Source organism: Verticillium nonalfalfae, assembly GCF_003724135.2.
Source record: "Verticillium nonalfalfae strain VnAa140/NRRL 66861 chromosome Unknown scaffold_40, whole genome shotgun sequence".
In the NCBI taxonomy this organism is placed as follows: Eukaryota; Fungi; Ascomycota; class Sordariomycetes; order Glomerellales; family Plectosphaerellaceae; genus Verticillium; species Verticillium nonalfalfae.
This window is the reverse complement of record NW_021167265.1, coordinates 151,024-178,336: the sequence shown is the minus strand read 5'-3', so window position 1 is coordinate 178,336 and position 27,313 is coordinate 151,024. Positions and strand designations below refer to the sequence as shown.

The window sequence follows — 27,313 nt, the reverse complement described above, 5'->3', positions numbered from 1 at the left end:
TGACGATGTTGACGTTCACTGTTCCTTAGTATTTGTTACCTAGTCAATTGTTTTGATATTCTGGTTGCGAGGTTTTGTATACCCACTTGGATCCAGCTCCTAGAAATATCGGTTTTACACCAAGCTACCCGCTCTGAGAACATCGTCTTGTAGCCAGAAACAAGTGCGGTACGCAATAAGAGTAGCATGGCGATATTTCACATTGAAAATGTTCGTCATCGCCAGCGGAGATGCAATGCCAGTCACGTATGAGCTTTCAGCGCTCGCGTAATCACGGCAATGTTGTAGGTACCTTGAACACAGTTCCCTGAAAACGCGAGTGGGCGTCTCAAGGACACCCCACCTGACCCTCCGATCGTCGGGCGAAGGCCGTGGCAACACACGCTGGTCCGGCACCAACCGTCGGCCCCCCAATGGCCGGGGTTCTTCCTATGACGGCACTCGTGCTTGAGATGCAAGCCGACATTGGTAAGCATACCGTCCACGGACGGGCTTGTGAGTGTACCAAGCTACCTAGACTGGTCAAGCTGGCAGCAGAGGAAGCTCTGGAGCTCGCGAAAGCGGGGCCAACCGCAGTACGTACTTTGTACAGGCGCTGTGATGGGCGAGCTTTCCGTGCTCGGATCTCCGACACTCGCTGGAGTGATGCTGGTATTCCGAATTGAGGCAGCGTCGGGCATTCCGCTGTGTGGGAGCACTGGGAGGGTCAGAGGAAGAGAAACGTGGTGAGGGGCAGAAGGAAGAGGGCAGACTGCCGAAGGCTGTCGTCAGAGATGTTTCTCCATAATAACGCCCCTCCCCAGGGCCCCCCATTCTCCAGCTAGACTTAACTCTTGCTCTCCCCCCTCTTCCTCTGTTGCGCCGCATACAAAGTTCTTTGAGCATCAACTGAGTCGTTTTCAAACCAAACAACAAACCCCAAAGAAACAAGAAAACAATCATCAAAATGGTCAAGGCTGGTAAGCAGGCGATCTCCCCCACCCTTTATAGCCCCGCGTGAGCTCCCAGATACTGGGTCACGCTGTCGGAATGGAGGGGTCACGGCCACCCAAGCTGCGCTGGATTGAGCGAGTTTCTCGAGGAGAGGAGCTGTCGCAGCACCTTGATGGGCGCACCTCGCGTGTCTTGCCTTGCCTTCCCCGGAGAGCCGCGTCGATCGAGTGCGTGGCTCGTAGCCAATCCAGACGAGATCCTTCCTCCCCTTGTCGTTGTTGTCGTGCCATCAAGGTCCCGCCCTTCCCAGAAGCAGAAGACGCTGACCCGTTTGCTCCAGTCGCTGTCGTCCGTGGTGACTCCAAGGTCACTGGTACCGTCACCTTCGAGCAGGAGAGCGAGTCTGCCCCTACCCAGGTCTCGTGGGACATCTCCGGCAACGACGCCGATGCCGAGCGCGGCATGCACATCCATACCTTCGGTGACAACACCAACGGCTGCACCTCTGCCGGCCCTCACTGTGAGTCCTCAACCCCCGGCCTGCCCCCTTGCCTTATTTCTCGATCCCGTCAGACAATTGCAAGATGCTGACTGGCGTTCCGCAGTCAACCCCCACAGCAAGAACCACGGCGCGCCCTCGGACGAGGACCGCCACGTTGGTGACCTCGGCAACATCAAGACCGACGCCCAGGGCAACTCCAAGGGTTCCGTTCAGGACTCTTTCATCAAGCTGATTGGCCCCCACAGTGTTATCGGCGTAAGTTCATCTTGCCGTCTTGTCTTGTCCGATACCCCAGGGTCATGGTGCCGGCAAGCGAGGAAGGAATTGCAGCTGACAAGACTAGCGTACCGTTGTTGTCCACGGCGGCACCGACGATCTCGGCAAGGGTGGTCACGCCGAGTCCCTCAAGACTGGTAACGCCGGCCCCCGTCCCGCTTGCGGTGTCATCGGCATCTCCAACTAAGAGTTGATGTCTTGCCGTTGCCTGAATAGCTGGGCGGACTTGAGGAGTGCAGGCCTTTCGAGGATTCGGATATGTTCATGGCTCTAAATACCAGATTGAATACGCCCGCACCGCACTTTCTGCCCGTCCAGAGACCGCTTAACCCAACCCTCATGTGTACTTGTGACCGGGTGCCTTGAGTGTCATCGCAATACTGTGCTCGATTCCAGTCAAATTACTAGAGAGCTATCTATGACGGGGAGCTCGGAGTTGGCTGGCAACTCACGGTGTCGTTGTTGAAATGCACTGTGAGGGGTAGACATGACGTGACCGCCTTCTCGTCCCTCCACCATCCTTCCTGTCACAGTCGCTGGCATTATAAACCAATGCAGCAGAAGCCCAATGTAAACTTTGCAAAAAATGCATCACGGTATCTTCAAGTCTTCCGTCTGGTCTAACGAGGCAAGGTATGTTCGTGCAGCTCCACCATGACATGACCCTGGGCTGAAGCTGTGACGCCTCGGCCAGCGGTGACTGGCATCGAGCCCCTCGCTTAAACAGCACCTAACCCCGAACCAGCCAGTAGGACCCCTGCCCGCTGCTGGTCCCCTGGAGCTCCTTCCCCACAGTTGCCCCTTCCCCCAGCCAAAATTGAGGCAAGCTGTTCAAAGTGAACGGCAGGCGCTCGTGTGGGTGGGTGGCCCAGCGCCAGACCGAGATCTCGTGCTCTCGAACCACTTTGAACCTTCGAAATCTCCTTTCTACCAACAACCATTCAAAAATCGTGTGCCTCAGGGATTGCTTTCATCTTCTTTCAAACTTCATCCTACGTTTCAACATCCATCTCGGTGCTCGTCTTTATCGGTCCCGGTTCCAAGGTACGTGTCTACCCAGTAGTTACGGTACCTAGCTTCCCCTTCCCGCCGGATCGGATCGTGTAGCTTCGCTTCCCCCAGCCGTGCCTGAGCTTCCTGCAGCTGCCCTATACGCGGTACCTTGCGGATTGCAGGCAATCCTACAGAAGTCGCTGTCATTGTATCTTTCGATGAGGAGACGAGCTCGTGGCTCTGACTGCGAAGGCTCGCATTTCCATCATTGCTTTTTCTGCTGTCATTGCCCACCAAACCACCGCCACATTTTCCAGTCCGCTTGACCGCCTCAAGCTTGCGATCTGTACAAATCATATTCTAACGACCACAGGCCTCATAGAAGACCTCCCCCCCCCGTATAGCCTTTACAATGTCCAAGACATTTTTCGCGAAGGTCAAGAGCGTGCTCTCAGGCGATACGCTGATCCTGACGAACCCTCAAAACCCCAAGGCCGAGCGAACTTTCTCCCTGGCCTTCGTTGACGCCCCACGCCTGCGCAAGGAGGGCGACGAACCCTACGCCTTCCAAGCCCGCGAATATCTCCGAGAAAACGTCGGCAAGCAGGTCCAATGTACCGTCCTCTACACTGTTCCCTCTGGTCGTGATTTTGGCACCGTCCTGCTGTCAAGAGAGGGCCCATCACTACCCGATGAGGCTGTCAAGGCCGGCTGGCTGAAGGTCAGGGAAGACGCTGGTCGCAAAGAAGAGTCGGAAGAGATTCTCGAACGCCTTGATCTGCTTCGTGGCCTCGAGGGCCAGGCCAGGAGCGAGTCTATCGGTGTCTGGTCTGGCTCTGGCGGCTCGATCCAGGTTCAAAATGACCTTGGCGGCCCTGAGTTCATGAACCAATGGAAGGGCAAGACGGTTGACGGCATCATCGAGCGTGTCCTCAGCGGCGATCGTCTTCTCGTCCGCCTGCTGCTCTCTGACAAGAAGCACGCTCAGGTCATGACGTTGCTTGCTGGTGTGCGCACGCCCGCCACGGAGAGGACAGTACAGTCCACCGGCCAGACGCAGCCGGCGGAGGAGTTTGGCAACGAAGCGAAGGCTTTTGTCGAGGAGCGTATGCTTCAGCGCAAGGTCAAGGTTGACATTGTCGGTGCCAGCGCCCAGGGCCAGCTTGTCGCTACCATCATCCACCCCAACGGTAACAAGAACATTGCCGAGTTCTTGCTGTCAGAAGGCCTCGCTCGCTGCAACGATTTCCACTCGACGATGCTCGGCGAGAAGATGGCCCCGCTGCGCGCGGCCGAGAAGACGGCTCAGGGCAAGAAGATCCGCCTGCACCAGAACCACGTCGCCAAGGAGGGCGGCGCTCAGTCTGACATGACCGTCACCAAGATTGTCGGTGCCGACACTATCATCGTCCGCAGCAAGGAAGGAAAGACGGAGAAGCGCATCAACTTTAGCAGCATCAGGGGCCCCCGCGCTGGCGAGCCGACCGAGGCGCCGTACAGAGACGAGGCTAAGGAGTTCCTGCGCAAGAAGGTCATCGCTAAGCATGTCCGTGTTAGCATTGATGGCCACAAGGCCGCCGCTGATGGCTTCGAGGCTCGCGACGTTGCTACTGTGACGGAGAAGAACCAAAACATTGGTCTGCTCCTGGTCGAGCATGGCTACGCCACGGTCATCCGCCACCGCAAGGACGACACCGATCGCGCTTCCAACTACGACGAGCTTCTTGCGGCCCAAGAGAAGGCCAAGGAGGAGAAGAAGGGCATCTGGTCGGGCAAGGCGCCCAAGATCAAGCAGTACATCGACGTCTCTGAGTCTCTGCAGAAAGCCAAGCTGCAGCTGGCTGGTCTCCAGCGCCAGAAGAAGGTTGCTGGTGTGGTTGACTTTGTCAAGTCTGGGTCCCGCTTCACCATTCTAGTTCCTCGCGAGGGCATCAAGCTTACCCTTGTTCTGGGAGGTGTGCGTGCCCCAAGGGCGCCCCGCAACAACGGAGAAGGCGGTGAGCCCTTTGGTCAAGAGGCGGCGGACCTCGCCAGCCGTCGCGCTAGCCAGCGCGACTGCGAGATCACCATCTACGATCTCGATAAGGTCGGCGGCTTCATCGGTGACCTGTACATCAACCACGAGAGCTTCGCCAAGGTCCTTGTCGAAGAGGGTCTCGCGTCCGTGCACGGTTACTCTGCGGAGAAGTCTGGTAACGCTGGTGAGCTGTTCCCGGCAGAGCAACGTGCCAAGGAGGCTCGCAAGGGACTCTGGAAGGACTGGGACCCTTCGCAGGACGAGCAGGTCGAGGAGGCCGCACCCGCCGAGTCGCAGGACACGCCCGAGTCGTACGACAACAAGGCCAAGGACTACCGCGACGTTGTGGTGACGGAGATGGACGGCAACGGCAGGCTCAAGATCCAGGAGATTGGCAAGGGCACCGCAGCGTTGACGACGATGATGAACGAGTTCAAGAAGTTCCACATCGACTCGAAGAACGCCAAGCCCCTGGGAGACGCGCCCAAGACGGGCGAGTTCGTCGCGGCCAAGTACTCGGTTGACGGCCAGTGGTACCGCGGACGCGTCCGCTCCAATGACCGGGCCAACAAGGTGGCTGAGGTGCTCTTCATCGACTACGGCAACTCAGAGAAGATTGCGTGGAAGGACCTGCGTCCCCTTGACCAGCCGCAGTTCAGCACGCAGAAGCTCAAGAGCCAGGCCTCTGACGCGTCCCTGTCGTTTGTGCAGCTGCCGACGGCGCCCGAGTACTTCCGCGAGGCGCAGGACTTTATCGCCAATATCACTGGAGGCAAGGAGCTGGTGGCGAGCTTTGACTTTGTCGACACGAAGGAGGGCGTCAGCTACATCACGCTGTACGACTACAACTCGGGCTCCGGCAAGCCGGGCCCCAACGACTCGATCAACAAGGAGGTCCTCGCCGCCGGTGCCGGTCTTGTGCCGACAAAGCTCAAGGCGTGGGAGCGCAGCGGACAGCACGCGTCATACCTGAAGCACCTCAAGGAGGTGGAGTCGCAGGCCAAGCAGGAGAGGCAGGGCATGTGGGAGTACGGCGACATTACGGAGGATTAGAGACAGGTTCGGAGCGGTTGTGGTGGTGTAAGGGGCGGGGCGTCAAAAAAACGGCTGGGTGGGTGCATCAAAAAGCAGATGTATGCTGGGAAGGCCATTTTGATTACGAGCGTACGCAGTGACGAAAGCTACGTGAAATGAAATGATAGTGAAGCCCAAAGATAACAGAATCGTGGCGGTCTCGGCGGTCTTGTGGTGTAGTTGTGATAGTGTGAATTTGCGCATGTCCGTGGAGTTGCGCGGTAATAGCACATTTGCGCCTTCAGCCTGCAGGGAGGGGGGCCATGGGTTGTAGTGTGTCGGGGGAGGCCGGCAGCTAGAGCTAGATGGCTAGACCTGCTGGGACCCTCGCTCTCTTTGCGCGACGGACCGGAGAGGCGGTCGCTCCCCATTGACGCGCATCCCGCCTTGAGTGGGGGGTTCTGTCTCCAGATCTCCCTTCAACAGAATTTCAACGTCGGGGGGACAACCAATGGAAGTCTTTTCCGGGCACGTGGGCTGGACCTCTGGCAGCCGAGCAATTTTAAGTTGATGAAGAAAAAACCCCCAGCCACCAATTCATCCGGGGCCGAGAGTGAGAGAGGGGGCGCTTATTTATCCCGTATATTTTCGATTCCAGCAGCGTAGCTCGGTGAGGTGAGGAGGGGCTCTGTGTAGCACTGACCGATTTGGTGAAGAGGTAAGTTGTGTTTTTTTCCGAGGTTACCTGTACATGTACCTACCCCTCCACCGAGCACTTACCCACCCACTTTGCTGTGATGGCTTAGGTGGGGGCGATGACGACAGGGGCCCTCTTGTCTTTGAGAGGCAATTCCACCTCGCTGCGCAGGTTTGCCTGTGTAGCCATGGGCTCTGATTCTTTGCTGAATCATGCAGAGGCAGTGAAGTCATGGGAGAGGCGGCGAGGCGAGCCAAGGCCGGCTGGCTCGGAGGGTCAACGGAGGGGGCGCGCATCGAGTTGCCCGGATACAGGCGAGCGCGCGCGACATTTGGGGGATGTGATGGAGGCATGTACCTAAGGTACCTACTAAATGCACGTAGTAGGTAGGTACCTACCTAAGGCAAGATGAGGTAGAGAGGTACTGGCCTTCCACCAGCAGGTCCGCTGTCGGCGGGGCGTCGCCTGGACCCCCCGTGGAGGTGGCCAAACAGAACCCCTCGACGGCCGGAGTGGGTACCCCGACAAAACAGCCGCCATATCGCCCACCCTACCGTCTGGCGCGGGGCACCGTCAGAGCCAAGTGGGATGACTGATACCCACCTCACCCAAGCAGTAGTGGAAGGAGAGGGGGGTAGTGGGTGGGAGAGGTGACGGGGAAGGCGATCGAAGGTGTGTGACGAAGCTGGTGGGAGGGTTGAATGCGGGACAAATATTTCGCCCGTCTCCCTCTGAGCTGTTCCTCCTTCTTCCCAACAACTCATCACCTTTCCTCCCATCAACCTGCAAACTCTCCAGCCTGGTGCTGCCTTTACCAAACGTCGACCTCTATCTCAAGTCGCCAAGATACCCCAACACGCACACAACATGTCTTCCTCTCTCGATCAATTGAAGGCCTCCGGCACCGTGAGTTATTACCCCGCCATGCCGCCATCGGCGCATCGACGACCCTGGGGGCTGCCCCGCCGTGGCCGTGTGCTGGCGACGCCTGCGTTGCCTCGAGCTGCGGTGTTTTGAAGCCCTCGCCATTTCGAGGCTTGCGACGGCGGTGCTCTTCCCCTCGGGACGCATTGCACTGTTCCTTGCTGCTTTGGGATGGCTTCCAATTGATGAGCACACGCTGACCGTGATTTTTTCCATTGCTTCAGGTTGTCGTCTCCGACTCCGGTAAGCTTGCTCTCCCCTCCCTCTGCTAGTTTGTCTCGAATGTCTGCTAATGAACCTCCCTAGGTGACTTTGCCTGTTAGTCCCTCTTCTTCCCCTTCCCCCTTCCCCTCGTGCTCTTCTGGCAAGAGGCAGAAAATCGACTTGACAAGAGGACGCCAAAGCTAACCTTACCTCCCTTTCAGCCATCGGCCAGTACAAGCCCCAGGATGCCACCACCAACCCCTCTCTCATCCTCGCTGCCTCCAAGAAGCCCGAGTACGCCGCTCTGATCGACGAGGCCGTCCAGTACGCCAAGTCCAAGGGCGGTGACGTCGACCACCAGGTCGATGCCGCGCTCGACAGCCTCCTCGTCCAGTTCGGCAAGGAGATCCTCAAGATCATCCCCGGCAAGGTCTCTACCGAGGTTGACGCCCGCTTCTCCTTCGACACCAAGGCCTCCGTCGACAAGGCCCTTCACATCATCGAGGTAAGGCCAGACTCGAGACCAAAGGATCTCGCAGGGGAGGGGCAACACTTGCTAACAGCCACCACAGCTCTACGCCGAGCAGGGTGTCCCCAAGGAGCGCGTCCTCATCAAGATCGCCTCCACCTGGGAGGGCATCAAGGCCGCCGAGATTCTCCAGCGCGACCACGGCATCAACACCAACCTGACCCTCATGTTCTCCCTTGTTCAGGCCATCGCCGCTGCCGAGGCCGGCGCCTTCCTCATCTCCCCCTTCGTCGGCCGCATCCTTGACTGGTTCAAGGCCGCCAAGAAGCAGGAGTACACCAAGGAGACCGACCCCGGCGTCAAGTCGGTCCAGGACATCTTCAACTACTACAAGAAGTTCGGCTACAAGACCATTGTCATGGGCGCCTCGTTCCGCAACATTGGCGAGATCACCGAGCTTGCCGGCTGCGACTACCTCACCATCTCCGTACGTTCCCACCCTTCCCTTCCCAATGCCTCTCAGCAAGCATTGCAATGAGAAACGGACCAAAAAGACTAACACACCACAGCCCAACCTGCTCGACGAGCTCCTCAAGTCTCAGGATGCCGTCCCCAAGAAGCTCGATGCCGCCGCCGCGTCGAGCCTCGACCTCGAGAAGAAGAGCTACATCAACGATGAGGCCCTTTTCCGCTTCGACTTCAACGAGGACCAGATGGCCGTCGAGAAGCTGCGCGAGGGTATCTCCAAGTTCGCCGCCGACGCCATCACCCTCAAGGACATTATCAAGCAGAAGATCCAGGCGTAAACTGTCTGTTCCTTCTTTTTTTCATGATGTTCGTTGTACAGAGTGTGGAACCTTTTGGGGGTGGACGCCATGTGTGTGGCCACTTCTGAACGATAATGAAGCGTACACAAGTGCGATATAGAATGAAAAAAAAAATGATGACATGATCCGGTGCTACGTATGCATAATGTGTCACGCAATGAGCATGAGAAGAGTCGATAGGCAGGCCACACTGATCATGCGATAGGAGTCGTGAATCTATGTATTCGGTTCAAGTCATGTACAGCCCCCAACGACGTGTATTGCCCTTGGTCTGCATGGGTATCAATCAAAGCAAACTGTCCAACCCTCAGCAGTGCACCCATTACAGCTCGCGCCTCTTGTCAGGCTTCTCGCAGTCCACCTGCACAACATGGTGCTCAACCGGGCCGCCCTCGCGAGCCGCAACGACGAGCGCGCTCAGCTTGCCCCCGCGCACGCACCCCGAGTCGAGGCCGAACGCGTACTCCCCGACATGCAGCCCCCTCTTGGCGTCGTGGCCGTACACGACGGCGATGCGGCCCTCGTCGGTCTCGGCCCTCTTCTGCGCGGCATCCCACACGGGCGCCCAGGCGTGGCCGTCGTGCGCCTCGGACGGGACGGCGACGCGGCGGTCGGCGTCGGGCTTGCGTGTGCGCGCAAACTCGTCCTCGACCATGGCGTCCGTGACGCCGGCGCGGGCCTCGGTCTCGATCTTGTCCTGCAGCCTGCTGCTGTCCTTGAGGGTGCGGTAGGCGGGCGAGGCGCGCAGGGCGTCGGCGGCGGCGCGCACGAGCGTCTCGCGGGCGTCGGCGCGGCGCAGCGTCTCGGCCGGGTAGGTGAGGGTGCGCATGTTCATGGCGGCCCAGGGATCCTGCTTCTCGGGGGCCACGCCGGGGACGAGGCCGGCGTGGGCGGCGACGAGGCGGCGGGCGGCGAAGCCGGGGACCGGGCCCAGGTCGAGGATGGCGGGCAGCGAGGCGAGGTAGTCGAGGTGCGCCGCCGACAGGGAGCGCAGCGTGTCGTGGTCGGCCTTGTTGCCGCGGTTCGAGGAGATGACGTGCTGCTGCTCGAGGTTGTCGGGCGCCGCGGGGCCCTCGTCGCCGCCGGCGGACTCGTCGGCTACGCGGGGCGTGGCGCGGTCGGCGCGCGTCAGGAGCACGCGGTCCTCGTGGTTGCCGCGGACGGCCGAGGCGTTGTGCCGGAGGAGGAGGTCGATGACGCCCGGTGTGTTGGGACCCTTGTTGACCATGTCGCCGAGAAAGACGAGGTGGTCGTCGTAGACGGCGCTCTCGGGGCCCTTCGACACCGGCGCGGCGCTGTGATTCAGCTTCTTGAGGAGGGCGTCCAGGGGAGCGAGCATGCCGTGGACGTCGCCGATGATGATGAGACGGCGGTTATTGTCGGCAGCAGGCACGAGGGCCGGATCGAGTGTCGCCAGCGGGTGGGGGAGGTCCTTGAACGCCGGGCGGGCGGTCTCGCCGTAGGACATGGGGCGGTCGGCGCCAGTGCGTCCACGGGGTTTTCGGAGCACAGGGATATGCATATCTGTCGGGAGGAGGTTGTCGAGCGACAGTAGTCGAGTGTACCCGAGGGCGATCGTGAGGACGATGAAGACGACGAGGCTCACGAGGAGCGCGCGGCGGTAGCGGGCAGGTGGTGGGGCGATGCAAGCCATGGTGACAGGACTTGGATCGAATGTGTTGAAGCAGACGCCAGGCAGTGGTCACTTGGTTGCGTCTCTGTAGAACCAAGTGTGTAGGTTTCGATAAAAGCTGGCGTGATGCCGGACGACGCAGTATGCAGGCTTCGGTGGATGCTGACAAGGAGCGTCGGATTATTCGGCAGAACAGCGCCGTGAAGCCAAGATGACGAAAATGGATGGATGGATCGAGAGAGTCCGGTCGGGTCGGATGGTAATGTACAAGACCTGGATAGCAGAAGCCAGACTAACGAATGAAACGTGGCAACGCGAATGAAAGATGGAGGCTGCCGATGCAATTATGATTACAGAGTGTGCAAAGAGAAACGAACGAGCAGCAGGACCAGCTGCCGAGTGGTGTCGTATCGATGCTGGGCGAAAAGGCTTGGAGGATGGAAGAGGAAGGCTGTGAGCCTGTGACAGACAGAGTCAGCCCACGCGATGGGCTGGGGGCTGCCTTGAGATACGGCGCCTATCCGCCTTAGGCTAGGTACCTACCTAGATATTTTTAGTGGACAGGCCGCTGAAGAAGCACCGCCTAGCATCACGTGTCTCCGCCAGCAGCCCTCAAATTCCCTGAGCGGCTTCTGAGGTGCCTGGAACGGTAAATAGGTTCACAGCCAAACAGCCCAGACGCTTGTATGGAATCCAAGCCCCAAGTGACAGTTTCTTGACCTGCTCAAGACAGTCTGAAGTCGCACAGCCTGCCGGGTTGCCACGCTTTACCCGTTGACCCTCAAGCGAGGACACTGCAAGTCCAAAGGTGCCCCTCCAGCCAGTACGATAAGCGACTGATAAGGTTGCGCTTCTTCGATTCACCCGTGCGATCAGCCTAAACCCCACCCACATTGGTGTCTCTCCTCCCTACCCCTCCATGCCCTCCCTGCCTAGTACCTCTTTCCAGCTTCAACATCAACACAGAGTAACCATTGAACTATGGCTCGCCATTCTGGAGCACGTGTTGGCCTCGAATTCTTGAATACCTAGACACACGATTTTGTGCTTTTTGTCAATTTCTCCTTCACCTGGACAAGCAGGTCACGGCGAGTGCCCGCCATACGAGAATCCCTCACGACCTCGACTGACACGGTACTCTCAGTCGCCCGAAATGAACGCCATTGCTGTCAATTCGTGTACAAAAAGACTGCAAAATCCTTATCGATGATGTTTTCGATATTGTACCCACATCCTGTCCATATCAAGCAAAAGAGTGGCTGAACGGCTCGGCTCGCGTTGCAATGTCGCGACGGATATCCTAGGCTGGGACCCCCGCCCCTTCGAGTGCCCATGCGTTGACTCTAGGTCTTCAAGCCACGGCGCAAAGCTTCAATAATCTGCTCGTGGAACGCACTCAACGCGTCAGCCGGTTTCGCCCAGACATGGCGACCCTGCTTCTCTATGCCCTGGCCTCAAAGTGCCCTCTGCCCGCAGAAACTTGCCGTCAGTTGCGCAAGGCTTTGTGCGCCAGCATGCCGTACAACGAGCACAGCAAGCCCTGCCATCCAGGGTCTTGGGGCACCAAAATCCGGACGCAGGCCTGTTAGTATCCTTTCCGACTTTGCGAGATGCGCTCGTGAGCGTGATCCGGCCAGCTGCGAATCAAGCCTAGGATAAAACTCCAGGCCTGCAAGGAGCCAGGCAATATTATCTCCTCGCCTTTCTGAGGGTTTCATCATCGCCTTTCGCTTACATAGGCAGGGAGAAGATCCCACCCGTTGCAGTCAAGTTGCTAACGGTCCACGGCGCTTGGCATGGCTACCGATGCCACTGGCTACAGACGAATGCCTTCGAAAGTCTGAAGGCTAAGGGCCAGCCCTCTCGCTCCGAGCGAATTAAACTCTCGGCGTCCGTCCTCATGTGCTCTCAATTCGATCACGGGAAGTAACGAAACCCGCTCATACCATTATTGCTACAGTTCGTTACAGACATCGGCCGTGCCATCGCCATGCATAGCGGGTTCCAGATGCATCCGAGACTTCGTCACTCATTCGCGCTGCTTGAACAAGCAATCGACACGTATCTTCACCGACGACCGTCCTCGAAACCCTCACGCAATTCCTCTGGACGCTTTCCAACTACATGAGTCCTTGCCGCCAGAAGAGTGCTCATGGGAGGTGCCGGTGCTGGAGTCGAGTTTTCCTTCGAAACTAGGGGCTTTCGAAGAAGAGTTCTTGATCTCGTCATCCCGCTCACAGATATGATTGCGATGACACCAGGCGTCATCCCCGGTGACAGAGCAGTTGCCTGACTTTTGAGGATGCAGGCGGATAGCGATCGTCCCCAGGCCCAATAAGTCTTGACTGTGTATGGTTGAGAGGGTGCACGTCGGTCCTTCGAGCAGGCATTGCGTAGGCTTATGCTCACCGCTGATCGCTTCCGGCAGGCGAGCAGCGTCAATCTTTCTTGGCTTGAGCCTGATGATGGAATTCAATTCCGTGCCTTAGGAAGGGAACCTGGCAGGCAAGTTTTATTACAAGCAGTTTTGAGTCCATGGTGGAGAGATAAGCAAGCCTTGAGCTGGTCACGCAGGCAGGCGATGCCTGATTACGCTGGCTACACCAAATGGGCATGGCTAAGAACACTACTGGTCCGGCAGTCGTCGGCCGAAGCCTCGTTTCCATCAAACTTCAGCTCTCGGCAAGCGAATCCATCCATCAAAGAGCCCGCCGACACACCCTCTCTGGCAACACAGCGAGCGGGCCCGTTCGGGTGCCGCATCACGAGCCTGCTCCTTCGGCCCCGTGTGTCTCTCAAGACCACGGACCATTACCCCGCTCTCAACCACGAACGCCTGCTCCCTTGGTCAACTTGACTTGACTCGCCAGAAGTCCAGGCCTCTGCGCTATCGTCCATCACAGTGTTTGTCTTCCTTGTCTTGCCCCATCCCGCGTCTTGACCTTGTTCATCACGTCGCCGGAACCATGCTAGTGGCGCCCCTTCGGCAAAACCTTGGTGTCGTCATTGCTGGAATACCCACGTTCCCGTCCGCTCGGCACGGCAGTCTGATTCAGCTTGAGCTTGGGCCTGCACTCCGAGCTCGAGCTTAAGTTGGAGAACCAAGCTCGACTGGCTGTCATCCCCGGTTCCTACCCTGCGGGGATCCGCATGTCTCGGTCGCGACACCGCCACGACCCCCGGCATCTTGACCTCGCTCCCACATCCTCCTTTGATTGTGATTCTTCACCATTCTCTTCTTCCTGAGCCAGCACCATTGAGATGGCATCGCTGGTATCGGCAAGAAGCCCGATGGGTGTCTCGTTCGAAGACCTCCCCTGCGAGGTGACGCTCGAGATCCTTTTCAGGCTCTGCGACATGCGTTCCATCTACAACCTGATCGTGGCCGCCCCCAGTGCTTCTCGCATTTTTGACGAATTTGGCCCTGAAATCCTTGAATATGTGCTCCCCAATTCTGTCACCCCTGAGCTTCTCACGGCGCCACGCATTCCACACATTGTGCGTCTCGTGGCTCGCATCCGCCAGTCGACGCCGTCCAATCCACCTGCGCCCAACTTTGCCTCCTTTCTCGATTCATACCTGCGCAGGAAGGAGAAGGACTTTGGTACCATGGAGCCAGGGCCCTTGACGGGGTTGTCGCTACGGGCGACTCTACGAGAGTCCCCCGACGGCCTGTCAGCGAGGCAACTGCTCTTTCTCGCACGACGTATTGCCAGCATTGCCACCGGCGGCTTCCAATTCTTCCATGACCGGTGCATGTCCATCGATGCAGAGCACCTCGCCGACGCGAGCTCGGAGTACTTGCAACCGCCACGCGGGTTTCCTTGGTCACAGCGATTCGAAGGCCGCCCGTACCGGCCTGAATCAGGTGGTCCACCATCCTGGTACGAAATGCAGCACATGACGCGTGGTCTCTGGAACCTCCAAGTAATCTATGAGGTCCGAAATGCGGCGAAGGAGGGTCGCTTGGGATGGACAGCGCACGATGTGGAGCAGTTATGGGCCATGGATGTCAATGCCTGGTTCGGCCACCCGACGGTCTACTCAGAGGAGGTGCTCACAGCGCTTTACTACGTCCATCACCTTGAGGGCAGGCCCCTCGCGGACAGCTGCATCGGGCACCCCTTCTCGGCGCCGAGCACCGGGCCGCTCGGCGAATATCCGCTGCAGCTGCCCAAGCCTTTGGCGTCAACGGCCGGAGAGGTGAATGCCCTTGGCGAGACGACAAATGTGTGGCCAGCCGATGTGCCGCACCCTCCACGAGGCGACTTTCGCGCGCGCTTCGGTTTCGAGGCGTACGGTTACAAGTGGGCGCAGTTGCTGTCCCAGAATGTGCGCTCCCCGATCCGGACCGTGTCGTTCAGGCCGTTCCGCGCGTTGGGGTTCGGGCTCTGGGACCGGCAGCGGCTCGTCGCGTTTGGTCTGGTTGATGCTCCGCCGGGGGAACTGGCAATGATGATGGCGCCCAAGACGACGGGGGACTTCTTTGCTTGGCGAAGCTGGCTTGATGAGGGGGCGAGGGCAGAAATCGAGGCGAGGCAGGAGGGCGAGTGGCGGAGCGGACGGATGGGAGGGCTGCTTAGAATCACGGGATGTTCTTGACGGGGACGATATACGAGTGCGGTGTCTTTTGGTGTATGCTTCTGTTTCCTGTATCTGAGGAATTCATCAGGCTCTGAGCCAGCGCGTGCTTTGACTTCTGCAGCTGCGATAGGGTTGCCGTGAGGGACAGTGAGGTGAGTGCGTGGCATATGAATCCGACTTTGGGAGTGTTCTGGACGGGTCATCTTTCACCAGCAGGCTTGTCTGCAGGGTAGCGGCTTCATCATACGCAGAACCTCCAAGGTGTGAACCCCATTTCTGTTGCTTTGCCTCCTTGGAAAAGTCCATGCGCATATCGATGCATCAGACTGCTCTACTTCGCACGCAGCTATCTCGACCACACCATGGTGCTAGTCCGCGTTTGCAGATCGTTCAACAAGAAGAAGGAAGACACCTCTACGTCGGCTCTTGGTCGTCTGAGCGATCGCGGCACCGACGGCGATAGTGTCGGCGGGAAAGGAGAGGGTGGCCGAGAGTAAGCCTGGATATGGTGGCGGGGCGTTGGAAGGCAATCCATCATGATGTTGAGAGGTTCGATTTCGCCTTCCGTTTGTTGGTAGGCCGAGTGGTCAACAAGCACTCAGCGATAGCGACGCCATGTTCGACGAGGAAGGAACAGCAGTCTCTGTCCCAACTGAAGGCCTGAGCAAGGGAAAAGGTTGGCTAAGGGCGAGAAGCAATTCATCAGTTCGCAACAATTGGCTGGAAGGGTGTCCAAGTATACATGTACCTAGCAAGACACCTGGTATGGATCCTACAGGTACTTAGATGCCAGCACGGTCCGCCTGTATACTCTGCATGTTGAGCCCGCTTCACGCGAGTGTTCTACTGATGCCATAAGGTGCAATTCGTTTCACTCGACTGAACGAGAGGGCCCATCACATCATGAGGAATCCATATTTGAAAGAAGGCGTAGTTCCCCGAAGATCCACCAAGCGCATATAGTCGCTTGTCTGGCCAACAAGCAGAATGCAATGCGCGCGTGCACATCAGGGCCCATCAGGGAGTGTCCTCGACGGCCGCGACGCGGAAAGCTTAGGATCGTCCTGACCATGGACGCGCCAACATCCCGCATCGCAGCGTAGGAACACGACGGTCCTGAGCCCAGCGACGTTTCACTGCGCACGCATAAACTTTCCGCGCGGCCCAGACGACGGCGCGCTCCCGAAGCCCGTGAACTTTCAGGCGGCTAGCGGCACGACGACAAGAGTCGAGATCGAGACGGAATGGTTTGAAAATGTAGAGCTGACCAGTGCAAAGGGAACCTCGTCAGCGGTTTGCTGTCGTAAGCCTCCTCGGTCGTCAGAGTGCTCGACATGTTGGTCAGCGGCGTATAGCGTTGCGTTGCATGCTGTCAAACAAAAGTCAAATTCGATCGAGGCGAATGATCGCGTTGGACACGCAAAGGGAAGTTGGTGCTGCTGGGTCGTCGAAACGCAAGCTAACTGCCACAGTGGAACTAGATTCCTCGAAACGTTTCCTACCTAGTTCAGAGGGGAAATCCGGCAGCGGCAGTGACAGCGGCAATGCGACGCTGGTGGTTCGCCCGACGCCGACTATGGGGCGGCACGGGCGAACAACGTGCCGCCGGGGGAGGGGGGATCAAGGCGTCACATGCTCTCCCTCTCGCCCTCCGAGTCTCTACGAGTGAAGGGCCGCGTGGAGGTCTGCGCCCCTGCGTTGGATGACAGCAGCACGGAATGAGGAGCATCCGATGTGCTGCCGTTACGAAGGGGCCGCCCGCCATCAGTTGGGACAGGCAAGGGTTGGCATCGTCATGGCAGACGCGGTTCGAGAGCTGGTACCACCGCGTCTCGTCCGAGCTGAGACGAACAAAACGGGTCTGCGCCGTTTCGCATCGCTTCAGTGTGGGACTGGGGCTGTGACAGGCGCTGGGGTTCTGCTGAAACGGGTACAAAGGGTCGGGGGTCTGCTCGTGGCTGTTGCGTTGCACGAGTGACTGTTCTTTTCCTCTCTTCTCCTGCAAAAGCTTGGCTTGTGGGAAATATCTGGTAGCTCTCGTCTGGTGTCGATTTTTCTGCTCATCATTGTTTTTGTCTGCCCGTGGCATACGGTCATCGTCGACGTCATGGATTCCAAGCATAAGTCCTCGCGCATCAAGGACCTGGTCCAGGTGAGTCTGAGTCTGGCGCACGGCCCCCACAGCAGTCTCAGTGGGGTCTCTCTCCCTCTCTCTATCTCTCTCTCTCATGGGAGTGAATTTCGTCCTGCCCAACCCTAACCCAGGATCACAACCCTAACCCAGGGCCGGACAATTCATCCGGAGACGGCCCCACTCACCCCCGGCCCTCCCCTCCCCCCTTCCGGGTTTCCTCCGTCCACACGCTGACCGTGTCTCCTCAGTTCCTCGCTTCCACGCAGGGTGACCTCTCCAACATTACAGCGCCTCCCATGTTCCTCGCACCGACGTCTGTTGTTGAAGTCGGCCGCTGCTGGGCTGAGCATCCAGCCATCTTTGCAGCGCCAGCCCTGGAGCCTGACCCAGCGCGGCGCGCCCTTCTCGTGCTGACGCACATGCTGTCGTCGCTGCGGTCGCAGCTCTACATCGCCGGATCCCCGACCGTGTCCATCAAGAAGCCCCTCAACGCCTTTCTCGGCGAGCTCTTCCTCGCGTCCTTCGTCGACGCGCCGGCCAAGGCGACGACGACGCTCGTCTCGGAGCAGGTCTCGCACCACCCGCCCATCACAGCCATGCACGTCTCGGACACGGCCAACGGCATCCGCGCCGACGGCTACGCGCGCGTCGAAATGTCCTTCTCCGGCACCGTCGACATCCGCCAGGTCGGCCACGCCGTGCTGCACATTGACCGCTACGCCGAGGACTACCTCATCCCGCTGCCGGCCGTGCAGGTGCGCGGCTTCCTCGGCGGCCGCCTCTACCCGGAGATCACGGGCGTCTACACCATCCCGTCGTCGGGCGCCTACGTGTCGGAGATTCGCTTCTCGGGCGCCGGCCTCTGCTGGGGCGGGCGCAAAAACGGCTTCACGGCCGTCGTCTTCCGCCGCGACGATCCGCGCCGCGCCCCCGTCTACAGCCTCGAGGGCGTGTGGTCCGACGCGTGGACGGTGCGCGACGCGCGCGGCGACGTCGTCGACACGTTCCGCCTCGACGAGGCGCGCGTCGCGCCGCTCGACATGGCGCCGCTCGACGCGCAGGATCCGTGGGAGTCGAAGCGCGCGTGGCGGGACGTGGCGGCGGGCCTGCGCGCCGGCGACGTGCGCGCGGCGGTCGCCGCCAAGACGGAGCTCGAGAGGGCGCAGCGCGAGATGCGGGCTGCCGAGGCCGACGAGGGCCGCACGTGGGCGCCGTTGCTGTTCAAAAGCGCGCCTGGTGCCAAGCACGACGTCTTCCACCGCCTCGCGGAGGGCATGGAGGGGTGGGAGCACCTGTACGACGAGAGGACCAAGGGCGTCTGGAGGGTGGACGAGGCTGCTCTGACGACGCAGAGGCCGTTTCGGGGCGAGCTGACGCCGCTGGGGTAGAGGCTTGTGGACGTGCTGCTCTGAGATGGGACGATGGGAGGCGACCTTTTTTGGGTATGCATTTGGCGTGTAAGCATGGCGAGGCATTGAGCGGGCGTTATCGGTGGGCATTCTCTTTTCTCTTTAGACTTGCTTCAAGCATTATGATGAATGAGTACACTATTCTGCGATCATGGTGCACATGGTCGGTCCTTCAAGCTGCAATCATGTAGATAGTCTCTCACACTGCAAGCATGTAAACATTCTTGCCGGCATGGAGCTAAAGCGGGTGCTACAAAGCTCAGGGGTGACAAGATTGGGGTGCATATATCTAAAGATTTCAGGGCCAAATCCATCCAAACCAGTCCGTACTAGGTACTCAGGCGCCCCCAGTGGAGTTCCTTGGGGCCTTTAGGGCATCGGTCTTCAGGGCATCGGCCCCTGTGAGCAACCACCAGAAGATGTCACATGGCGCTGGCCATAACTTGGGCTTCCATAACTTGGGCTTGCGTCAGCAGAAGCTGCCAACATGTCTTTGTCTGTTGCCGGCTTCTTTGGAATAGTAAGAAGAGAGAAGAAAAAAACATGCACCTAGATTGCCTGAGACATGAGCGACGTTGGAGAGCTGGGCGTGCCGAGCATCAGGTGTCTTGACCCAATCATCCTAGTGACGTCAACCATCATCACCATCGCAGGAAAGGCGCCGTCACCATTCACAGTTGTGACGCGACACTCGGTTCTCGTGACGACGACAGACACACATGTCGAACAGTGATATAGGCCAGTCTCGCTATCCTCTCTTCCTCTTTCGATTCCCAACTCACCACAATGAAAGTCCCTCTGCCCAGCAACCTCAAAATCGCAAAGCAAGTTGCGTCCCATCCTGCCGCCAAGTCATTCGCCACTGAAGTCCACAAGAAGATGCCCGCAGGAACCCCGTCAGAGAGTGCAAAGGCGCAAGCCGATGCGTCGGCGGGTGGCCCCTCGTTCGAGTCCATCGGCATCAAGAACACGGACATTGTCCAAAAGTCGGGCGTCTCGCTTGATTCCCACCAAAAGGTCCTCGTCGGCAGCGTCCTCGATGTACGTCACCCAGGCTCGCGAGATGCGGCACCAGTCCAGACCACCCACGGGTGCGAGATGAAGCAGAACGAATTGCAAGAATGGAAAGAATTGACCAACGTGCCCAGCTCTTCACCGGAAACCCAACGCTGAAGCACCTGTCTCTCTGGGCGAGAGAGGCCACGTTCCAGGACCCCATCACCAAGGCCGAGGGGTATGACCAGTTCGCCCCCCAGTGGTACGGCCTGCCCGCCCTCTTCCACCCCATCGTCCTCAAGTCGCACACGGTCGTGTCCGCTGGCAACCCGATCGAGATCAAGCTGTCCAACAGCTACACCGTCAAGGGCATCAAGAGCGAGCAGACCATGGACAGCGTTGTGCACATTGATGTCGGACCCGACGGCAAAATCACCCGCGTCGACGACAGGTGGAACGACAATATGCCCGAGGGTGCTGTCGCCCAGGTATGTCTTCATCTGTCAATGAATGCGCTCGTCTCCCCCCCAAAAAAACGTACTGATATCTTCGCCCAGACACTGAGAAAGCTGAATGCCGTGTCGGTGCCCAAGTTTGTTACTGTGCCGAAGACGGAGGAGGAGGACGCCAAGTTGAAGTCGGAGCGAGAGAGCCAGTAATCGGTCTGAGGCGGCCAGTCTCAAGCACAGTACACCAATACAGCCGTTTTCCCTGCAGCTGTCGCTTCAGCGGCGCCGTAAAGACTGTGCGACACGAGCTTGGTGAGCCCATTGGGCATCTCGATCGCCCATGACGAACGTTATTCCTCACTTGCGTCATGTGATGTGTGCGCGCGCATCCCACCCGCCCCCGAGACGACTGATATCATCCGCCCCAATCCATCACTGACGCCATTCTCGAATGGGTGAGGAAAAGAGAACCAAATTTTGCAATCCATTCGGAACCAAGGGAAATGACATCCTCCGTGCGAGACTTGCATATTAGTCCGCGCCTCGTCAACACAGAGGAGGGGATGGGCTCGTTCATGACGTCCATCCCCTCCACCAGCACCTTATACCTCAGCCTCGCAGGCCACGACCTCGGCCAGCACGGCGAGCTCGCCCTCGTCATCGTCCTCGTCTACCCGCAGATGCACATCGCGCTCCTCGACGTCCCGGTTCTCGACGGCGCCGTCTTCACGACCCCGGGCCGCGACGGCAGCACCCTTCAAAACATCCTGGAGGGGGCCCGGAACACAAAGTGCTTCTGGGACATCCGGCCCAACGCCGAGGCACTGTGGAGCCTCTGCGGTGTAGGCCTCGATAACGTCATGGACATCCAGCTGCTCGAGAACGTGACGCGGTCTGGCGACCGCAACTACGTGCAGGCCCTCGACTGGTGCGTTCAGCGCGACCTCGCCGTCGAACCCGAAGAGCTGCGTCTCGGGCTCCGTGCCCGGCATGTCGTCACCCGCGCCGGCGGCTCCGCGGCCCCCTTCACCGAGCGGCCCATGAGCCCCGAGACGACCCTGTATTGCGTCAACAGGGTCTTTCACCTGCCGGCTCTCCACGCGCTGTACGACGAGAACGCCGAGCCCGACTGGCCTGCCTGGGTGCGGTGGGAGAGCCTGCGCCGCGCGCTCCGGGTCCGCAGTGCCGGCTACGACCCGCGCTCGTCCGCGAGCATGATCTCGCCGTGGTCTGACATGGGGGACGGGGGTTCCTGGACCTTTGGCGACCACGTTGACGCCACGCAATACCACTGGAAGGCAGAGGCCGGGGAAGACACAGCCGCTTCGCTGGCGGCTCCGGGAGACAAATTGATCAATGCTGAAGAGTGCCGTCAATCGGGATGCCAGAAGATTGAAGCTGGCGATGGCCAGAAGTGTTTTTAAAAGCTGTGTGAGGTATCGGAGTGTGTACCAGTACGACCGTCTCAACGTTGTGTGACCTCTTTTTAGTCGAAGAATCAAAAGTTCACCGAGCAATAGCGAGCTCGATTGAATGATATTGTCTCCAACTCGAACCACCAATTCATGACGAGCCAGGCAGGCCTGGGCAAAAGGGCAAAAGATAATCGCTGGTCAGTATGAGGGTCGAACTCATGACCTTGGCATTATTAGTACCACGCTCTAACCAACTGAGCTAACCGACCAGTGGATGAGATTGTCATAATCTAAATTGATTCATAGACCCAAAACATTTATAGCAGCTCAGTAATTTGTTTCTCTCAACCTTCAAAGCAGATCATTTGAGCATGTACTTATTTTCAACACTGCGTATTCATACAACTCATTAACCCTGTCTGGAGTTTGCCGCTTGTAACGTTTCTCTACCAAATGGCCGCCTGCCTGAGATCAGGCAGTGGGAAGCTGCGCAAAAAAAAAAAAAAAAAACACAAATGTGCATGGGAAACGAGGACCTCTCAGACGGCGGAAAAGATTTAATTTGCGACGGTGCGTTCTTGTACTGCGAGGAGGCTAATCCTTTTGGTGATAGATTATAGCCCTGAGGGCAAATCGCGACATCCACACGCTACAGGCGCTTTCGCCGAACCGAACGCTGCGTTGAACCACACCGTAAACCACCATGGCAACAATGTGGCCATCTATCCCGGCCCTGACGGCTCGGAATCGTCTTACTCGCCCTCACCGTCCCCGCCCTCTTGATCCTCTTCGTCATCGTATGCATCATATACCTCGTCGTCATCGTATGCATCGTATAACTCGTCTTCATCGTCACCATCAAGCGCAAAGCTGACATCTTGTCCACCATCATACTGCCCGTACCAGGGTCGTCTCCATGACGAGTAGCTCGAGTAATAACTACTTGTATCTAGCACGTGTTAGCCGAGAAAATAGCACTGCGCGCGCCAGCGAGCAGGGTCTCACCTCGGACGCCACTGATTCCAAGCTGATCAGCAACGTTCACGTAGCCCTCGCCGTTGACGTGGCTTCCCTTTTTGATCGTCTTGACCATCTCTTCGTCCCCTTCCCACACACTGCGACAAAAGGGACAAGTCACTTCTGACTGACGCTTCGTCTTGGCCCAGGTCTGGAAGCAGTCGCGGTGAATGTTCTGCCCACAGGCGGCCCGGCACCAGACGACCTGCTCGTTCCTCGAGGTGTCGAGCCCGTCAAAGCAGATGGGACAGTCGCCCTCGACCGGCTTCCGTCGGTCATCGGCCGAAGCGCTTGGGTCCTTGGCAGCGTCGAGTGCTTCTTTGCTTTCAATGGGAGGCGCGGCGGCGAAGATCTCGCGGAGCTCGCTGCTCAGGAGGGCAAGCTGGTACACGTGCTGGAACCTGGCACGCAGCACGCGGGCCATGACCTGCAAATGTCAGCGAGCGACGGAGAGACACAAGGAGCAGAAGTTCTGACGTAGAGAATGTGCTTGCACTGGTTGCCCTTCCGTGCATGGGGACAGTTGCATGACGGATTCTGGCCAACGTGAATGTTGTAGACATTGCCCGTCGACCCAGCCAACTCGATTGACTCTTCGGGGCATTCTGCGGTTCCCCCGCGTTCACGCTTGATCACATAGAATCTTGGGGATTGGATCAGTCAACCATGAAAAGTGCAATGTGCTGCTTTGGGTAACGCACCGTTGGGAGAGCGCGCGCTCATAGATGGTGTAGAAACTCCGGGGTGGCTGAGGTCGAAACCTCCTCTGACGCTTTTCAGACTTTGGGGATTCTGGCTGTGCTTTCCTTTTTCTGCTGCTAGAGGGAGTTGATGGAGCGGCGGCTGATGTATTGTTCTGAGACGGCCCTCCCCTTGCTGGTGATGACGTCTTGTGCGTTGTTGGCTGACGAGCAGAGACCGCATGCGCCCTGGGGCGAGCATCAAGATAGGTGGCAACCGGGCTAGCTGCGCGTGTTTTTTCCATGTCTGTGCTACAATTACCGCTTCAACGCTGCGATACACAGCACATGACCTAGAGAAGCAGGTACTGACAGATCATGAGCAGGATGCGTTGACCTCAAGCACTGGCCTCGTTGGCAAACTGAGCCCAGTGGCGTGTTCACCGAGGTGAGAATGGTGAGGGTGGACGGGCCCATAAATTTACACAACTGTTGTCGCGAGGTCACGTGCCCTCTTGCCGACAAGGCATCAAAGTTACAGCGTTACTTCTTCAGGGAAACCTTTTGCCCGTCGCGTTCAAGAGTACTTGTTCTGTTGGATCCGGTCTGCGGAGAGTCCTGCCTATCGCCTCCCTGAGCTTGCGGTGGCCGATGTTCGCGGTTGTTCAGTACCAACATGGTGCTAGGTGTTGGTAGCGTTTCCGACTTTGTCAATCTCAAAAGGACAACCTCGTTAACGATTTCAAATCCTTAAAAAGGGCAAGCGCGAAGGAATGCCTTCCTATTCTCGGTTTCCATGCCGCCGGTACCGCACCATGTCCTGCGATATTTAGGTTTCGAGGGCCCCCCTTGGCAGCGATTATACCTCAAGGATCATCAGGGACCGCATGCAGGTCGAACTAATGCACTCGTTTGTATCATCCCTTTGCACGGCACAAAGATGAGCTGAAAACAGGGGTTGGAAGTATCCTAGCGATGTCGGCGTGGCCAACCCTTGGGTCTATAGAGAGAGTGGGCTGCATACCTGCTTCGAAGGCTGTCTTAGGCGACAAGTCAACGAAGACGCCATGAAGAGTACCACAGGCGCGGAATCGAAGCATTGTGTGTCAATCCCAAATCCGAATTCCTCTTTACCGGGGAGGCGCTGGTCCAGACACCTGGGGAAGTGCTTGCATCCAAGGGTTTGGTTCACGCCACAATCCTGCGGCCATCCCACGCAGCAACCACACGCGCAGGGTTCAACCGCCGCCGCGTAACTGATCAATCTCATTCAGGCCATCTCCGAGGAGTAAGGGTGCCGGGGAGAGGTCGGTTGGGTGAATCGAAGGCCCCAATGCTTGGCGTGGCTGCCAACTACCGGACCATGTCGCCATCGGTTCCTGTCGATGTCGTGATTCGCAGGAGCCAATCGAATCTCGCGTTCCCCACGCAAACCCATGGCTTTCGAGATCGCGCAACGACAGCTAGCTACAGATTGGCAGCTCAAGCGTGCCTCGTCTGCACCGTCATGTATCATGATGTAGTTGATTTGGAGGATTTTCTGCCCTCCATCAGCAAAGCGATGGACGCAGAGGTCCGGCACCCCGGCTGTCCCCATGTGGTATGCGACGATCGCCATGACACATGGCCATGGGGTTACACTTTCTATAAATTGTCGGGACTCCCTGGACCAGCGAGGACAACTGGCCTGCCCGGACTCTCTGAGCCACGTTGTTTCAATTTTCTTTAGCCGAGACACCATGTCAGAAGCCAAATCCCACGAGCTTTTCCAGGAGCCGGCCCCAAGCGGGTCGCCCGGCCCCACCACGGCGCAAGACTCCGACAGCCCCAGCGACGCCGGGGAGGCACCGGCCACCGCCAAGGCAGGCAATGAGAAACCCTCCGACATTGTTCACGCTCTCGAGATCGAGCACGGCATCAAGGAGAAGGCCCTCATTCGGAAGATTGACTACAAGCTGTTACCAGCCCTCGGTCTTCTTTACCTCCTGTCCTTCCTTGATCGCTCCAATGGTACGCGATGACCCAAGGCACATGCGCCAATAGTGAAACGTGGCATGCTGACCATGAAAAAGTTGGAAATGCTCGTATTGAGGGAATGACTAGCGATCTTGGCATCTGTAAGTGAAATCGTTACCCTCACTGTCGGCAGCTTTCATACTGACAGCAGAACAGCCGGGAACGAGTAAGACAGGTGCCGAGACACAAGGCCGAAATGCATACTGACCACACTCCTGCGCAGATATCTCACAGGTTTGACCATGTACTTCATTGGTTATGTCATTTTCGAGGTCGGTACTCGGCGCCCTGCAATGCGTGCATGCTCCAAACGAGCGACATCATGCTGATTGGAAACGCACAGATTCCGGCGAACATTGTGCTCAAGAGGACATCTCCTCAATTCTGGCTGCCTACTCTCTGTGTCGCATGGGGCATCGTGGCCACTCTCCTGGGCATAGTCCACAACTTGGCTGGCTTCCTCTCCGCTCGCTTCTTCCTGGGAGTGGCAGAGGCAGGCTATTTCCCTGCCGTGGTCTACATTCTGTCGATGTACTACAAACGCGATGAGCGACAGTACCGCATCTCCCTGTTTTTCAGCGCTGCCTCGCTGGCAGGCGCCTTTGGCGGCATCCTCGCCTACGTATGCTGCCGTCTCTCCGACGTGGTCTCGCGAATGAAACGCTAATTGGAAGTAGGGAATTGGCCGTATGAGGGGAGTTGTGTGGGAAAACAGCTGGCGCTGGATCTTCATTCTTGTAAGATTGATCTGGGCTTGCTCATACCTTGTCTGTAGTGCTGACATCTCCTCAGGAGGGTATTGCAACCGTAGTGATCGGCGTGGCCGCATACTTCTTCGTCCAGAACTATCCGGACACTGCTAAATTCTTCACCGAGCCCGAGCGCAAGTTTGTCTACGCTCGATTGGCGGCCGACTCGGACGCTACACACGCCGAACCATTCACTTGGGCAGCAGTTCTGAGCGCTCTCAAGGACCCCAAATGCTGGCTCTACGGCTTTGGCTTCCACACAATGAGTCTACCTCTGTACACATTCAGCCTCTTCCTTGTGAGTCAAATATTTCCTTTCGCGTCCCCTTAATTTGCCAGTTTTGCTAATGTTTAAATCTACAGCCTACCATCATTCGCGATTTGGGTTAGCTACTGTCTCTCGTTCACAGAAAACCGAAATACTAACGTCATGACAGGCTACTCGAGCTGGCGAGCTCAACTCTTGACTGTCCCGGTCTATGCCTTTTCGTTCGCCACCACCCTGACTGTTGCCATCTATTCGGAGCGTCTCAAGCAGCGAGCCATCTTCATCGCTGGATCTTCGTTCTTCGCTATCATCGGCTACATCATGCTGCTCGCCAACACGGACCCCACTGGACGGCCGGGGCTCTCGTACGCCGGCACGTTTTTTGCTGCCGGCGGCATCTACCCCGCCACAGCTCTCGTGCTGTCTTGGCCTGCTATCAACGTCTCTGGGCAGACCAAGCGAGCCATTGGCAATGCCATGCAGATCACGATTGGAAACTGCGGCGCGATCCTTGGAACCCAGCTCTACCGAGCCAACGACGGCCCTAGGTTCATTGTCGGCCACTCCTTTGCCTTGGGCTATCTCGCGGCTAATATTTTGGTTTGTGCCACTCTCCGCTTTATCCTTAAGAGGGAGAACACGCGCCGTGAACAGATCGCCAAGGAGGTCAAGGAGATTGGCGAATTGACGGATTGGCCTGGTGACTCGGACCCCAGGTGGCGATTCCAGTACTAAGTGATAGTCGTCAGAGAGAAGATTACGTCGTGGGAGCAGTTGAACTTCTGAGTTGCAAATCTCAGACGAGCGAACGCAATAGTAGCCACAGATAGATCGATACCGTGGGTTTACTTGTATAGTGGTCCCGCTACTTTAAGACAGCACAATTGGGTGGCATATTGGGTCACTTTCCTTAAGTATGACGATTGATGTTGGTGGTGAGTGATGTGTTCAATAGCCCCCGAATCACACTCGGGAGTAGGTCGTGGCACTCAGAAGCGGCCATTATTTTTCAGTAGCTCTAGAAGTCTTGAAATTTCCAGCCGAAAACAGCAATCCGCTTTGCGTGTTGAAGCCACCTCCACGACCATCTTCCTTTCGGACTCAAGC

The 27,313-nt window shown here is 57.9% G+C and overlaps 10 protein-coding genes and 1 non-coding gene across 11 annotated transcripts; 8 read left to right on the top strand and 3 right to left on the bottom strand.

Moving 5' to 3' along the window:
• Positions 1 to 413: 413 nt before the first annotated feature.
• On the top strand, positions 414 to 1,898 carry SOD1 (Superoxide dismutase [Cu-Zn]; the record flags this gene model as incomplete). The annotated part of the gene is made up of 4 exons (XM_028640225.1): positions 414 to 495; positions 1,274 to 1,453; positions 1,539 to 1,690; positions 1,779 to 1,898. 4 exons carry the CDS (start codon positions 414 to 416, stop codon positions 1,896 to 1,898), a joined length of 534 nt encoding a protein of 177 aa, XP_028495629.1.
• Positions 1,899 to 3,116: 1,218 nt separating this feature from the next.
• Positions 3,117 to 5,774, top strand: SND1 (nuclease domain-containing protein; the record flags this gene model as incomplete). Its single annotated transcript, XM_028640224.1, has 1 exon — positions 3,117 to 5,774. One exon carries the CDS (start codon positions 3,117 to 3,119, stop codon positions 5,772 to 5,774), a length of 2,658 nt encoding a protein of 885 aa, XP_028495628.1.
• Positions 5,775 to 7,299: 1,525 nt separating this feature from the next.
• On the top strand, positions 7,300 to 8,835 carry TAL1 (sedoheptulose-7-phosphate:D-glyceraldehyde-3- phosphate transaldolase; the record flags this gene model as incomplete). Its single annotated transcript, XM_028640223.1, has 6 exons — positions 7,300 to 7,338; positions 7,581 to 7,599; positions 7,663 to 7,674; positions 7,782 to 8,065; positions 8,133 to 8,516; positions 8,599 to 8,835. The coding sequence occupies 6 exons, from the start codon at positions 7,300 to 7,302 to the stop codon at positions 8,833 to 8,835; spliced, it is 975 nt and encodes a 324-aa protein (XP_028495627.1).
• Positions 8,836 to 9,178: 343 nt separating this feature from the next.
• Positions 9,179 to 10,510, bottom strand: D7B24_006083 (uncharacterized protein; the record flags this gene model as incomplete). The annotated part of the gene is made up of 1 exon (XM_028640222.1): positions 9,179 to 10,510. The coding sequence occupies one exon, from the start codon at positions 10,508 to 10,510 to the stop codon at positions 9,179 to 9,181; it is 1,332 nt and encodes a 443-aa protein (XP_028495626.1).
• Positions 10,511 to 13,780: 3,270 nt separating this feature from the next.
• D7B24_006082 (uncharacterized protein) lies at positions 13,781 to 15,091 on the top strand (the record flags this gene model as incomplete). The annotated part of the gene is made up of 1 exon (XM_028640221.1): positions 13,781 to 15,091. One exon carries the CDS (start codon positions 13,781 to 13,783, stop codon positions 15,089 to 15,091), a length of 1,311 nt encoding a protein of 436 aa, XP_028495625.1.
• A 2,089-nt stretch (positions 15,092 to 17,180) lies between these two features.
• D7B24_006081 (uncharacterized protein) lies at positions 17,181 to 18,595 on the top strand (the record flags this gene model as incomplete). Its single annotated transcript, XM_028640220.1, has 2 exons — positions 17,181 to 17,265; positions 17,358 to 18,595. The coding sequence occupies 2 exons, from the start codon at positions 17,181 to 17,183 to the stop codon at positions 18,593 to 18,595; spliced, it is 1,323 nt and encodes a 440-aa protein (XP_028495624.1).
• An 807-nt stretch (positions 18,596 to 19,402) lies between these two features.
• D7B24_006080 (uncharacterized protein) lies at positions 19,403 to 20,271 on the top strand (the record flags this gene model as incomplete). The annotated part of the gene is made up of 3 exons (XM_028640219.1): positions 19,403 to 19,657; positions 19,765 to 20,100; positions 20,170 to 20,271. 3 exons carry the CDS (start codon positions 19,403 to 19,405, stop codon positions 20,269 to 20,271), a joined length of 693 nt encoding a protein of 230 aa, XP_028495623.1.
• Positions 20,272 to 20,564: 293 nt separating this feature from the next.
• On the top strand, positions 20,565 to 21,485 carry D7B24_006079 (uncharacterized protein; the record flags this gene model as incomplete). Its single annotated transcript, XM_028640218.1, has 1 exon — positions 20,565 to 21,485. One exon carries the CDS (start codon positions 20,565 to 20,567, stop codon positions 21,483 to 21,485), a length of 921 nt encoding a protein of 306 aa, XP_028495622.1.
• Positions 21,486 to 21,671: 186 nt separating this feature from the next.
• On the bottom strand, positions 21,672 to 21,745 carry D7B24_006078. Its single transcript has one exon. It is a non-coding gene; the product is annotated as a tRNA-Ile (tRNA).
• Positions 21,746 to 22,228: 483 nt separating this feature from the next.
• Positions 22,229 to 23,478, bottom strand: D7B24_006077 (uncharacterized protein; the record flags this gene model as incomplete). The annotated part of the gene is made up of 4 exons (XM_028640217.1): positions 22,229 to 22,425; positions 22,482 to 22,920; positions 22,971 to 23,136; positions 23,195 to 23,478. The coding sequence occupies 4 exons, from the start codon at positions 23,476 to 23,478 to the stop codon at positions 22,229 to 22,231; spliced, it is 1,086 nt and encodes a 361-aa protein (XP_028495621.1).
• A 1,434-nt stretch (positions 23,479 to 24,912) lies between these two features.
• On the top strand, positions 24,913 to 26,941 carry D7B24_006076 (uncharacterized protein; the record flags this gene model as incomplete). The annotated part of the gene is made up of 8 exons (XM_028640216.1): positions 24,913 to 25,183; positions 25,277 to 25,355; positions 25,413 to 25,461; positions 25,533 to 25,811; positions 25,867 to 25,926; positions 25,982 to 26,236; positions 26,302 to 26,323; positions 26,376 to 26,941. The coding sequence occupies 8 exons, from the start codon at positions 24,913 to 24,915 to the stop codon at positions 26,939 to 26,941; spliced, it is 1,581 nt and encodes a 526-aa protein (XP_028495620.1).
• Between the last annotated feature and the right edge of the window lie 372 nt (positions 26,942 to 27,313).